The 12,714-nt window shown below is 37.2% G+C and overlaps 1 protein-coding gene across 1 annotated transcript in view; it reads right to left on the bottom strand.

Annotated features, from left to right (window-relative positions):
* ASXL3 (ASXL transcriptional regulator 3) overlaps nt 1–8,593 on the bottom strand; it is a 105,503-nt gene extending 96,910 nt beyond the window's left edge. The window contains exons 1-2 of the mRNA XM_022586923.2: nt 8,501–8,593; nt 7,120–7,228 (exon numbers count right to left, since the gene is read on the bottom strand). Coding sequence (XP_022442631.2) covers nt 7,120–7,228; nt 8,501–8,578 — 187 coding nt within the window. The 5' untranslated portion in view covers nt 8,579–8,593. The remainder of the gene's footprint in view (nt 1–7,119; nt 7,229–8,500) is intronic.
* Between the last annotated feature and the right edge of the window lie 4,121 nt (nt 8,594–12,714).

The raw sequence follows: 12,714 nt of genomic DNA, 5'->3' as shown, positions 1-12,714 counted from the left end.
ATGGTTACACGCTGTCACTTTGGAGAAAAGGAAAGAATGGATTATCTGGCATCATGGAAAAAAGTACTTCATTTTAAGAGCATGGATGCTGTTTTTTCTCTATACCAATCACAAACTGTATCAACCAAAAAGAAATCTGGCTTGTCAGGATAGGTAATTGGGGAGTACCTTTAATTCTGGTTTTATTTGAGAGGGAGTTTGCTTTTATCATGAGACCATACTCTATTTCCAGTCTTTATATTATGAAATATTTCTCTCCTAGCACAAGAAAAGAGGGGGAAAGTACATTTAAATGGGTCACTTTATCTGCACTTAAAAAGAAAACTTTTTTTTCTTCTTCCATGACTCTGGGCTGTTAAAATTGACCAAAATCCACTTACACAAGAACAAAGTTCATAGTTCATGGAGAAATATGTAAGAACAAGAGGTCCCTAATGGGTAAAAGAAATGGAAAATAGTATCTATAAGTAATGTTTGAAAGGGCTGGGACAAGTTATTTGGAGAAGATAAGATGAAGGGGGTGAGATCTAGATGATGCCCAGCTGTTCTCCATCATCAGAGGGAAATACAAGAGAAAATTGGTTTAATTAAAAGCTCAAGAGATTTCAGCATAAGGAAAAATTTCTTGACTATAAAAGTTATCAAAAACACAGAGAGACAAATATAAATGAGTCTGTGAGAATCCCATCCCTCTGGGCATTTACTATTAGAATGATGTCTACTTTAATTGACTGGCTTAAAGTAAAATGTTGGCACGAGAGAGGATCCAGGCCTGCATGAACTTCTGAAGTCCCTCATACTTCTCCTGAACTGGGAAAGCTGTGGGCTGGAATGAAAGAAAGGAGAATGAGAGTGGGCAGAGGAAGTTGTATATCCTGCCAATGATCATTTCTCACTGTGAAGAGTATTCTTTTTCCTCTGTATTTTCTTCCATGTGTAACTTAAACAACATCATTTTCACATACTTAAGTTTCCCTGGCCCACCAATGTAGAACAGGTGTCTGCAGGAGCCAACAAAGCTGTTAACGAAAATGCAGACGTTGGATCAAAGACAAAGTAGCCTAACCTACTTTGACAAAGTAGCCTAACCTAAGAAAATCAGGGGACCTGACGCAGTCACTGAAACAATTTCCTCCCCTCCTACAGGATTCTCAGGAATGGCTGTCAGGTGGAAATGGATGGTGAACACAAAGAAGGCTCATGTGTCATCTGATGTAAAATCACACGGGAGCAGTCACAGACAAGCTCCTGAAAAGCCTCCAGCAAGACCAGACATATAACACTGAGAGCAAGGACACACCACACAGTTTGGTGACATTTTCGAAAGTTACTTGAACACTCCCTTCACAGCTCCAGGGTCCCCTCATTTTCCTTTCTCTCCCCTCGTATAAAACTGCCACTGATAAACTATCAGTGTGAATACTCCCTGAGGGCACCAAAACCTTTATTAGTACCCTTCTCACTTCCTCCAGGAAGCTGCTCATCTGTGTGTAATTGATGTCTCAAAAGAGATCCTATGCACACACTTCAGGCCATCTTAAAGCACTTTTCACTTTTGAAAAAAGACCCCTCTGTGGCCTCTGAGCCAATGCAAACAATGAGTGAGCAGAATAATGTTTCATTAAGTTAACAAGACTCCTGCCAAGAATCATACAATCAGAAACCTGCTTATAAAACTGGCCATAAGGAATAATGAAAAGGACCACAGAAAATTCTTCAAATGTTGGAATCATTATTCACCCTGGGATCTGAGGACTAAAACATAGGATATGTGTTCTCTATAATCTTTTTCCCTAAATAGAGACTTTGAAAATACTAATTCTCCAGCTAGAGTGCTGCTTCCTCCCTGAAAGCCATTAGGGTTAATAACAAGCAGAACCTTTTTTGATCTCTATGGATGAAAATTGTACATTCTCCAGTCTCCTTATTTTAAAAGATTGAATAGGATGGTTGCTTTTGATTTTAAACATGAAATATATCAGGGCCACAAAAAGAGAAGCTCATTTTTTTTTCCTGTTAATAACAATTTATAAATAGATGGGGAAGAAAGTGAAGGCGATCTACTGAGTGTGTCATTTCTTATAAAATATGTGTGGTTTCTGCAGCCAGCAATGCATTGTAAGTCAACTTAATATGTGTAAGCAAACTCATGATATACCAATGTATTATGTTCAGAAAACAACTCAGACACAAACATAACCATAAATCTCTGAATAAACTAGCCCATAAAATTCTACATATTTTCTTTGGGTGACATAGATCTATACTTATACTGGCATAAATGGTCATGGGTTGTCAACAAAAATATATATAGTGATTCACCGAAATCACTGTTCGATCTTCAGAGCTAAGCTTGTAAAATGTGAAGAGTTTACTTTCTTGAGTCTCTAATTCTTATCAACTTGAAATACTTGTTTAAGGAGTCAAAGAAACATAATGCACAACTATAGTTTTGTGTCTTGTAAATTCTATAATTGATAATGTATCACGTTTCCTGCACTCTAAAAATTTTCAACAAAACGTTAAAACAAAGTATCTTGGCAAAGCACCTCTCATTTAAAAACGAATCTGTTTTGCTGGCCAACTAATTGAAAGAAGAGGACAAAAACATTACTGTTATTATCTTAACTCTACCTAAAGACTCAAATGTTACTGACTGGAATCAGGCTGCAAGATTTCTTTCTGGTTATCAGTTTTTGTAAAGTACTTTCTTTTCAAGTACTTCACTGTGTTTCCCCTTTAGTGGTGCAACAAATGTCAACTAATCTTTGTTAATTTGAAATAGCTCTATGCTAGCGGAGGCTTACTCTTTGGACTGCCACAAGCATATCCTACCAATTGATAGTTATTATTCACCTTGATACTTTTCACCCTTTCATCCCAAAGGAGGAACGGGAAAAGGAGAAGGGAATAAAGATTTAAAAAACAGATGGTGGGACCCTCCCCTCCCCTCCTCCTCTCCCCTTGCCCTTTCTCCCATGCCCCTGCAACCCCACACATCCCCACCTTCCCTCTCTAATTATATTTTCAAAGTATATTCGTACAGCTGTACGAAGTGTGGAAATTATATCCATTCTAACTGCTGGTTCAAATACGTATTAGAAATAGAGTAAGCAAGGAAATCACCTAAACCAGTTCAGGTTCATAGTATTTATTATCGATTTGTAAGAAATCATGTGGTAGCCCACTCCTCCATTTGGATAAGCTCAAGTTTATAATCAGTACAGAGTTGGACAAATGTTGAAAAACCAAACTGCATCAAAGACACCTGGCTAAGAGTGTTCCCTACAGTCCCAGGCAGAGTCAGTGGTCAGAGCCTGGCTTTCGGTGTCACTCAAATCTACCTGGGCTTGACACTTGGATGAAATATTTAACCTCTAAGTCCGTTTCCTCACTGGTCAAAAATAAAATAAAATTAAAATTAAAAATAGAAAAATTAAATAAAACACAATAACAGAGCCTAGGAAGATTGAATATCTCACAGGAATGCTGTCAGGATTAAACAATCTACATGTAAACAGCTCACAAAGCCTAGGCATTGTGAGCACTCAACATATTTTCAATATCTAGGTTTGAAAATGTAGCCTAGGGTTAATGGACTCTACACATAAGTCTACGGTACACAAACGGAGAGGAAATATACTTGTCCTATAAGAAGCAATTGTGGTTTGCAATAAGATGGAAAAGTGGGCAAGTCAAGGGATACTCAAGGAAATAAGCTATTTACTATTCTTTCAGTGATTCCTCAAAGCAATTTCCCTACTACAACTTCAAAGGAGAGGCCAGGAAATCTAGTTTTGGTCACATTAACTGGAGATGTGTGGGTATGTGTTATTTGGTGAAGTAACTATTCACATTTCAAATTAGGGGAGTTTGCCTATCCCTGCTCTGGTTTAATTACTGGCTAAGTGCTCTCACCCTATCCCCGACCCCTTCCCAGCCACTAAAACCCTCCCACTCCTTCCTCTGACATTCAGGATTAGTCGTTGGCAAAATCTCTGATTAACCTCTACCTTTTTCCCTGAACCCTCCCTTCGCATCTTGATCTACAAAACCTGGCTCTCTCCCGTGGACACTATTTCCCCTGGAACACTCTCAAGTAGCAGCCTGTTTCTTTTCCACGCATCTTGTACGGCTGGGCCTGGAAATGGGACGAGGGGACTCTATTCTCCTTCCCTGCTCCTTAGATGCCTCCAGCATCAACAGACTGCTCCTCCTTACTAAATATTTACCAACTCCTGGATTACTCCCTTTCATTTTCAGGAGATTTTAGCTCCTAAGTGCTGCACCCTTTCAATGCTAGTTCTGTCATAACTGTCTGTTTCAATATCCACACAGACGATTCTCTAATATTTCATGGCAGGGCCACCACCAGCCTTTACGACATCTTTGTGCAAATAGGAAAAGGCAACCTTTCCTCCAGGTAGGCCCTGCTCCATCCCAGGACACGAAGCTGGGCAGAGGAAGGCCTGCTGAATTTCAGTCGCTGATGGTCACTTCAGCCAGGCCACTCTGAAGAGGGTACACACACTGCCTAAGCATTCATGACAGCCTTCAACCTACCCTCCCTCTTTCATCTCAGACATGCATCCCATATCACCCTAACCTCGATTTCACACATTCCACTCTTACATCACCTATCCTTCCAACTCATTTCCTCTATAACACCGAATCAAACAATCTGGGGCTTCCCTGGTGGCGCAGTGGTTGAGAGTCCGCCTGCCAATGCGGAGGACACGGGTTCGCGCCCCGGTCTGGGATGATCCCACATGCTGCGGAGCGGCTGGGCCCGTGAGCCATGGCCGCTAAGCCTGTGCGTCTGGAGCCTGTGCTCTGCAACGGGAGAGGCCACAACAGTGAGATGCCCATGTACCTCAAAAACGAAACAAAAAAACCAAAAACAAACAATCTGTCCACCCTAGGGAGACCTCCACCTCCTCCTTCACAGCATCCCACACACAATCGTGTCTTCCCTCACCTCCACAACCAGCTGAAATTCAATGGAGATGGATTTCAATGTTCTATGTCATGTACCCTCAACTGTGTCCCACTCTGGCTTCATCATTCACACCTGGCAAAATCCCAGCTCTGGTCCAATCCAACTCTGTACCCCCTCCACACTTGTAAAGCGATCATGAACATGACTGGAGAAAAATGTACAACTATGCTGGCTGATCTCATGTTAAATTCAGGATTAGCCACTTCAGGAGTGTCCTTAATGCTGTTGGACTTGAGACAAACATTTTCTATCTTCCCCTTATATCTACAAAGCTACTTCCCCATCTTCACCCTTGGCTGAAGAACTTGTTTCCTATTTCACTGAGAAAAATGGAGCAATAAGAAGCGAACTTCTATACCAGGCCCCATCACTTCTCTGACACTGTATCTTACCATCTTCTCCCTTGCTCACTCTGGACTCCAACTACACTGGCCTCTTGATATTTCTGGAACATTCCAGGCACTCTACTGCCTCAAGACCTTTGTGATTGCTCCTTCTTTTACCTAGGACTCTCTCCCATCAAATGCCTGCTCCCTCACTGCCTCGGGTCTTTCCTCAAATACCCCTCTCTCACTCTTATCTCCTTATTTAATTTATTTTGCCCCATATCTCTTGTTGGCACTGAATAAGCTGTAAATTTTACATGTTTCTTTTGCTCATTGTCTGTCTCTCTACCAATATAAAATCCATGAGAGGTCTCTTTCTGTTCTTCTTTTTCACTGTTGTAACTATAATGTCAAGAACAGTACTTGGCACATAGCAGAAACTCAATATATACGTTGATATATGTTAACAGAGAGGTGGTGGAGGAGGGAGAGGGAACACGCAAGTGCTCATGCAAGCAGGCAGTACGGCAAAAGGAGTGACCCAATAAGATTCCCCTTCATCCTACTGAAGGAGAAGGGTGTGCCCCTTACAGAAATCCAGAAAATGTCATGCATCTCTGCTTTGTTCTCTTTCTAACCACAAGGACCTGCCAAAGTTCACAGCACTTTGGGGGGCTTAGTTGAGTTTTCAAAAGGTATAGGAATAAGGACAGCAAATTCAATGAAAGTTGGCTAAAAAAAGTCTAGAAAGCCGACTTCAGCCATTTTACTAAGACAAGAATCTGTTTCCTCCATTAATTCAGCACCTCAGCGGCAGGTCAGATAGCGCTGGCGCAGAGCCAGTCCCTTGGGGACTATCAGAAAGCACATCACTTTAAAGGGCAGGAGTGGCCAGTCAGAATACAAAGGGACTCCTATGACCATTAATAAAATGAATGGCTTTGGGCTATTACCAAAATATGATTTCTCTGCAAGGATCCTTTAAGGCTTCTTTGTTTAAAGATAATTTACTGATTTCTATGAGTCCACCGACAGAGACTTTAATGACACACTCTTCCTCCCAAATCATGATCTGGGTCCACTTGGGGGACCAGTAGGGTTAAAGAAAAGTACAGCAGCTTTTGTGGGACAAAGATTTGCCAAAACTGCAGTACAGAAATTACATACACCAACGGAATCACAATGCAAATGTTTTGAGAAAGATAAAAATGGATCCACATGGACAGAATTCAGAGGTGGAAAATGCCCCCTTAGAATTCTAGAAGGGTTTCTCACCTTTCAAAAGCATTTCAGAAGAATATAACTTATTTGCTCATTGTTTGGCTGTCAGGAATGTTAACATTAAGCTTAATTTATTAAGGACAAACCTAGGAACAAAGCTATTATAAAACTACTTGTGATCACAGAAAAAATCAGCACAATCAGAAATAAAACACTGGCATTCTCAGGCCTCACTTTTATAAGAATAAAACCACGACATACCCCAGTAACCCTCTCAGATTGCAGGAGAAATATACTGATAAAACTCAAGAATACTATCCAGGGAAAGTCATACTGCTAAAAAACAAAATAAAACAAAAAGCAAAGAGCTGTTTACTTTTCTTAGGTGCTAACCTTTTGAACCAGAATTGTTTGATGATAAATCTAAGAGGCAGTAGAAGCTTAGAAGAAAACTGTTAGAAGCTTAGAAGAAAACTGTATCTATAATGGTAGGGAACTCAATTAGTAAGTTACTGGAATTCTACATAACCTTTAAGAGAACAGGGTTTGTATCCTGAAATTTGTCACACTTACCTCCATTTCCTTCCCCATTGGCACTGACCTCTGCCATCTCTGTGCCTTCCAATTCAGACTCACAGCCTAAATCCAATGTTCCATCAGCTGAGCATGTCGACTCCTCTTTCTATATTTTTTTAAAAATAATGATTTATGGAGATGTATTAGCAATTGAAAACATTCAAAATACTTCCACAGTCCTAAGGAATTATCACAGTTGCTTGTGATTTGGAATTTCAATACTGATTTACTTTTTAATGTAAAACCACTCCTTGGTGGGGGTGGGGGGTGGGGGGGTTGCGGGGGGGAAGCACATTGCCATAGTTGAGTTTTTGGATAACCTTTAAAATCTATACAAAAAACAAGGTTTTTTTTTTAACATATGTTGTTTCCATTTTTCTAAATTTTACCTTCTTCCTTACTTTAGAAAATGGCTTAACGACTCAGAATTTTAATCATAAATTAAATACCCAAGTAGCTACAAAAATCAACTGAAATAATACAAGCCCTTTGATTAACCTGTATTGTTTTCTGAAACACACACAGTTTAAGAGACTGACGCTAAGTAGCTGAGAAAGAACCCCTGCTTCTTTGCCAGGTATAACTTTTAGCATTAAAAAAAAACAAAAACAAAACAAAACAGAAAACTTCTCAAAGGAAATTAATGAACTTTAAATGTAACCCATCCTTTATGAAAGCAGACTTTTTTTAATTTATAAGAAATAATACATTGATTTTGCTTGATGCAAGTTATGCAACCATTTGCAGATCACCAGCTTTTGTTCTCTGGAATTTTGCATCTTACATGGCATTTCCATTCTAGATGGAAATGGGAATTACTCTAAAATAATTAAGACTCAGTTATCTGAAGCTTTTTATTTCTCTATTCTTCTCATATAACAAGTATGCATTATTAGTAAAAGCTTCCCGGAGATCAGTGGTTGTTTTAAATTTGAATAATTGATTTAAATCAGCAAATTTTCAAGAAGAATGGGTACATTTCTTATTTTTTGTAAAAGACAGAAAGGCATACAGGTGTGAAGCCCGTATATCAACTGACGGTCATTAAGTCAAATAGTATTTGGCAACTGTGATCATCTTAAAACTTGGCTGATCAACCATGGCACTCCTCCATGTAAATTTTTAAGAATCAAGAATTTTAAGGAAGCCACAACTATTTTCCATTACCATACGTTAGAGTGAAACCACAGATATGTTTTCTTTAAAGAAAATGTCATTGTTTATTCTTAATATGAAATCACTTTTAAGACATCTGAAAACATTTAAAAGGCAAAGGAGTCATTCTGCCCTTCACCCAAGTCTAATTTTGTTTACCTTCACATGTAAATGCATGATACATAGTAATAACAGACATACTACGCAGAACAGTCCAACTTACTTTGAGAGCATAGAGGCCTGACTTTCCAGGGATTTTGAAGAATGTTCCATCCCCTATTCGAGTGTTAGTGTGAAGCATTGCATTCAGACAGGCTAATGGAGAAGTTCCACTAGAAAATAAAAGCGTGCAAAAAATGAAGCCGTCTGAGACGCAGTTTCTGTGGCAAAACTGTTCTCAGTCTCTTAAGGAAAAAAAAAAAAAAAGACCCCTCGCATGCCTTTTAAAAATATCCTCCCAACCCCGAAAACATCTACATTACAATAACAGGCCAGTCCAGTTTCGCCAAAGTTAATCAGATGCATCTGTCTTATAGGCTTCAGGCAAAAAGTCTCCTGAATTGAAATTATGCTTTTATTCATAAAGCAACCAACACTATATTTCAAAGAAACCAAAGCCCAAACGTTTATGTGGTGTTATTTTGCAAATAATACCATGAAGCCTCAGGTTTTAAATATTACAGACAACTTGATGGTTGCACTTGAATGATCAAATAAACCAAGTTCAAGGACAGCTCCATCCTATAGGTTGAAAAGCAACAAAAGAATAATAAACCACGGAAAAACTGATTTGAAATTACAAGTATTTAAGTTACTCATGGGATTGCATTTCTCACCAAGGCCAAATAAAAATCTATATCTGTGCTTATATCTCTGATACAACTTCTTCAATGACATCCTTTCCTCAGTTCTTTATTTGTCAAATAAAGAAATATGTGTTTGGGAATTCTACCCAGCTAATAATTATGTTCGGTAGTAAAGATGCAAGTGACTAAATTATGAAGACAGATTTTTTTAAGAAACCAAGCAGCATTACACTATTGATTCAAATATCAAAACACGTACGTACAAACATTATTGAAATGTATTCATATACTTAAAAAGATGTTTATGAAATGTATAACATGTATGTATTTCCTGGGGTAGACTTTAGAACTTTTTTTGTGTTTTGTTTGGAAACTGATATTTTTGTACACTAGAATTTAGAGGTAGAACTGTTACTTTTCTTTACTTATGTTTCCATATCCATTTTACTTCCTAGTACGCTAAAAGATCAATATTTGGTTGAACCAATAAAGATCAGAAGCCCTACTCCACCCCATTTACCTAGTAGGGGTTCTGGGTATGTAATCCAAGATATCCTGGGACGAGAGAACCTTTAGGATATTAAGGCTTCAAAGTTTGAATTTCTGTGATAGAAACATACTTTTATGTCACTAACTAAATTAAAAGTTTTCTAAAACCCAAGATTATCCAATCCCTTACTTACTATGAATACTCACCAATAAAATGAAAAAGCCAAATTTGCTGAGTTGACACAACACATAATAGCAAGGCAGCATAGATACACATCATGGTCATAAAGGTTTATAAGTATTGTAATAAGAAGAACACTCTTTATTATTTTAGGAAACAGCTTCTCTGTGCCAACACATCAATATGATTCCATTTGGTCTGACAGGAAGCCAGAGCCCTGATATAAATTTGGTCATAGAACAATGCAGTCAGAACACTGAAGTACACATAGAAACAATGCTGGACGTTTATGTAATATCTTTCCTCTGGAAGCTTCTACAAGCTTACAGACCTCATTTCATTATTTTTCCTCATAAAAGATGTTCTGTTCATATGTAAAGTGGGCCAGGCATACCTTATAAAGTAAAATATATTCATCTTGCAGAAATAGCTGTCCATGAATAAATTCCAGATAAATAATGCTGTACATGGTATACTGAAGACTGCAAAATATATTTTTTTATCATCATTCTCTTCAGAAAAAGCACAGACAATTTGAAGCTGGGAATTATTATGCCAGATTTGTGGAGCTTTAATTTGGTGAAACTGTCAGAAACACAGGTTTTTCTGGAGGAACTTGGCAAGAAAATGTTAACACTGCAAGTAAAATAGAATCCTATACATAAAAATGAAACAATGTAGATGTTTTAAAGATATAACTTAATACAACTGTGCACCTATCAAACCTCACACACACGCTTCCTGTTCTTTATTCCTAAGGTCTTAATACACACAGTTCCAAGAACTCAGATTTAGAATATTAGAGAATAATACAGATTTAAAGACAACTAAAAAATACTGAACGAATATAATTTACTATCACTATAATTTACATTTTCTTTCTAAGGTACAGTAAACCAAAGATAATTGTAGAAGATAAACTGACTATTAAATAGCAGTTTAATGCTATGCCGGCTGCAAACATAAGTGATAAACACCCAGTTTCATATAAATAATAAGCTCTGTTGAACATGAATATATTATTAAATTATACTGTTTATTAACTCAATAAACTCAATATTTACTGTGGAAATATTTTTTAAAATATGTAATTTACAATCACATAACAACAGATCTCCAAAAGTCTCAATGACTACTGTAATTTTCCCAAATCTTTCCCAAAACAAACATATGAAATTCGTTTTATTTCAAAACTATATAACATTTGCATTTCAGAAGAATTAAAAAATACTTTGCAATCAAATGCAAATTTTACTACTCAAGTCAGTGGTTGATAGTCACTTAGTTTTAAACATATCACTTGCATTTCTTCCTAGAAAAAAACCCGAATTACATAGTCCATTTTATTTAAAACAATAAAACATTAGCATCGAAAGAGTGAAGTGCTTACTAAAAACGTAACTGTTTTATCCACTGCATATACACAGGAAAGTGAATTTTAAAAACCTTTCATACCCTTTACTTATTGCTATTATTCTCAACATTTCCATAAGGTCTAGAAATTTTGGACTGCTTTCCCTGAAAACATGAATGTCTTAATTAACTGTCATTGAACAGGAGTAAATAAAAGTCTCATTTACGTATTTTTATTATTTTAATATTCAGAAAAAACAGAACTAGCAAGTATACCTAGGCCAGCTTTAAAAAAGATACAAACATACATTTATACATCTGTATATATTAAAAAAGCACAATGACTTACTGTGGGTATGAAAGAAGATGAGGCAAGTATGTGTTAAAAGTCTGTATTCTTAGATAACACGGACATCTTCTATGCAATATTTCTTATTTTTAATTAAAAAAGTTTGTTCACAACGCAAGAGTTAATCACCTCAGTCAGAATTCAAAAGCTAAAATTTCTGGAACAGAATACGTGCATGTGCACACAATATATGAAATAAAACAACATTTTAACCAAAAAAATCTCTAAAATTTCAAAAGTTACTTACTTTCTAAAATGATGAATTGGAAGAATTGCGATATCCCAATTTATAAAAAGAAAACAAAAAAGAAAGGAAGGAAAAAAAAGTTAGTTTTCCAACTTAAAATGCAATTCTACATCTTACCATTTCAATAAATAAGACAGTGTACAAGAAACACACCAAACTCTTAGATTTGGCTGTTGGCAGGGAGGAAAACACTGGAGGACTGGGGTAAAAGGTGAACTCTACTTTCTTCCCTAACACTTCCATAATGCTTTCCTTTTGTCCACAGGCCTCATATAGTTCCACACTAGGGATATAATTAGGAGTAAATAAGCAGGACACTATTTGCCCCCAATTCTTTTCTTTCTCCCATTCCCTGTAATTGAGCCCTTCCCTATACACCTGCCAGGGTAGATATACACCTTATTCTATTTGTTTCTTTTCCTCCTTAGACTGTAGGGTTGTGGAACCCTTCTGGTTTGTTTTCATTTCCCACAACCCCTGAAGCAGAACGGGGTGGAATTTGGAGGCAGGGGAGCAGGCATAATTTAAACTGTCTAGACATCAAAGAACCCCCAGAGATGCTTTGCAGAGCCCCAGTGCTGTGTGAACTACAGAAAAACCATTGCTTTATCACATCAAATTGTTGACAGAACACATAAAATTTTACTAATAGTGCACACTTGGTGAAGAGAATGGATGGCCTGTCTATTTTAATAATTTTAAAAACCAGAACAAATATCTGGGGAATGCAATTGGAAGAATATTTACACACGACAAAGAAAATATCATCGTTGTGGTCCTCTGTTCCTTTCCATATAACATAAAAATGCTTTACAAGACAGTACTTAAGTAATCCAAGTCTTAAACTACTTTACTAAGTATCCCTTAATAATAATTTTAGCTGAAAGCTATTTCCTGCAAACATTCTAAAATCTCGTTTTACAATTATGGGAGCATCAAAAATGTAATCCTGAACAACTGAAGTCTAAAAATTCAACAAATTTAAGGAGCAATTATTAAGCGGCATTATTAG

The sequence above is a fragment of the Delphinapterus leucas genome, chromosome 14 (assembly GCF_059928025.1).
Source record: "Delphinapterus leucas isolate spDelLeu-1000000601 "Yukka" chromosome 14, BTC_Dleu_Yukka2, whole genome shotgun sequence".
Taxonomy (NCBI): domain Eukaryota; kingdom Metazoa; phylum Chordata; class Mammalia; order Artiodactyla; family Monodontidae; genus Delphinapterus; species Delphinapterus leucas.
Note: the sequence above shows the minus strand (reverse complement) of the source record. Positions and strands in the feature narration are given on the sequence as shown.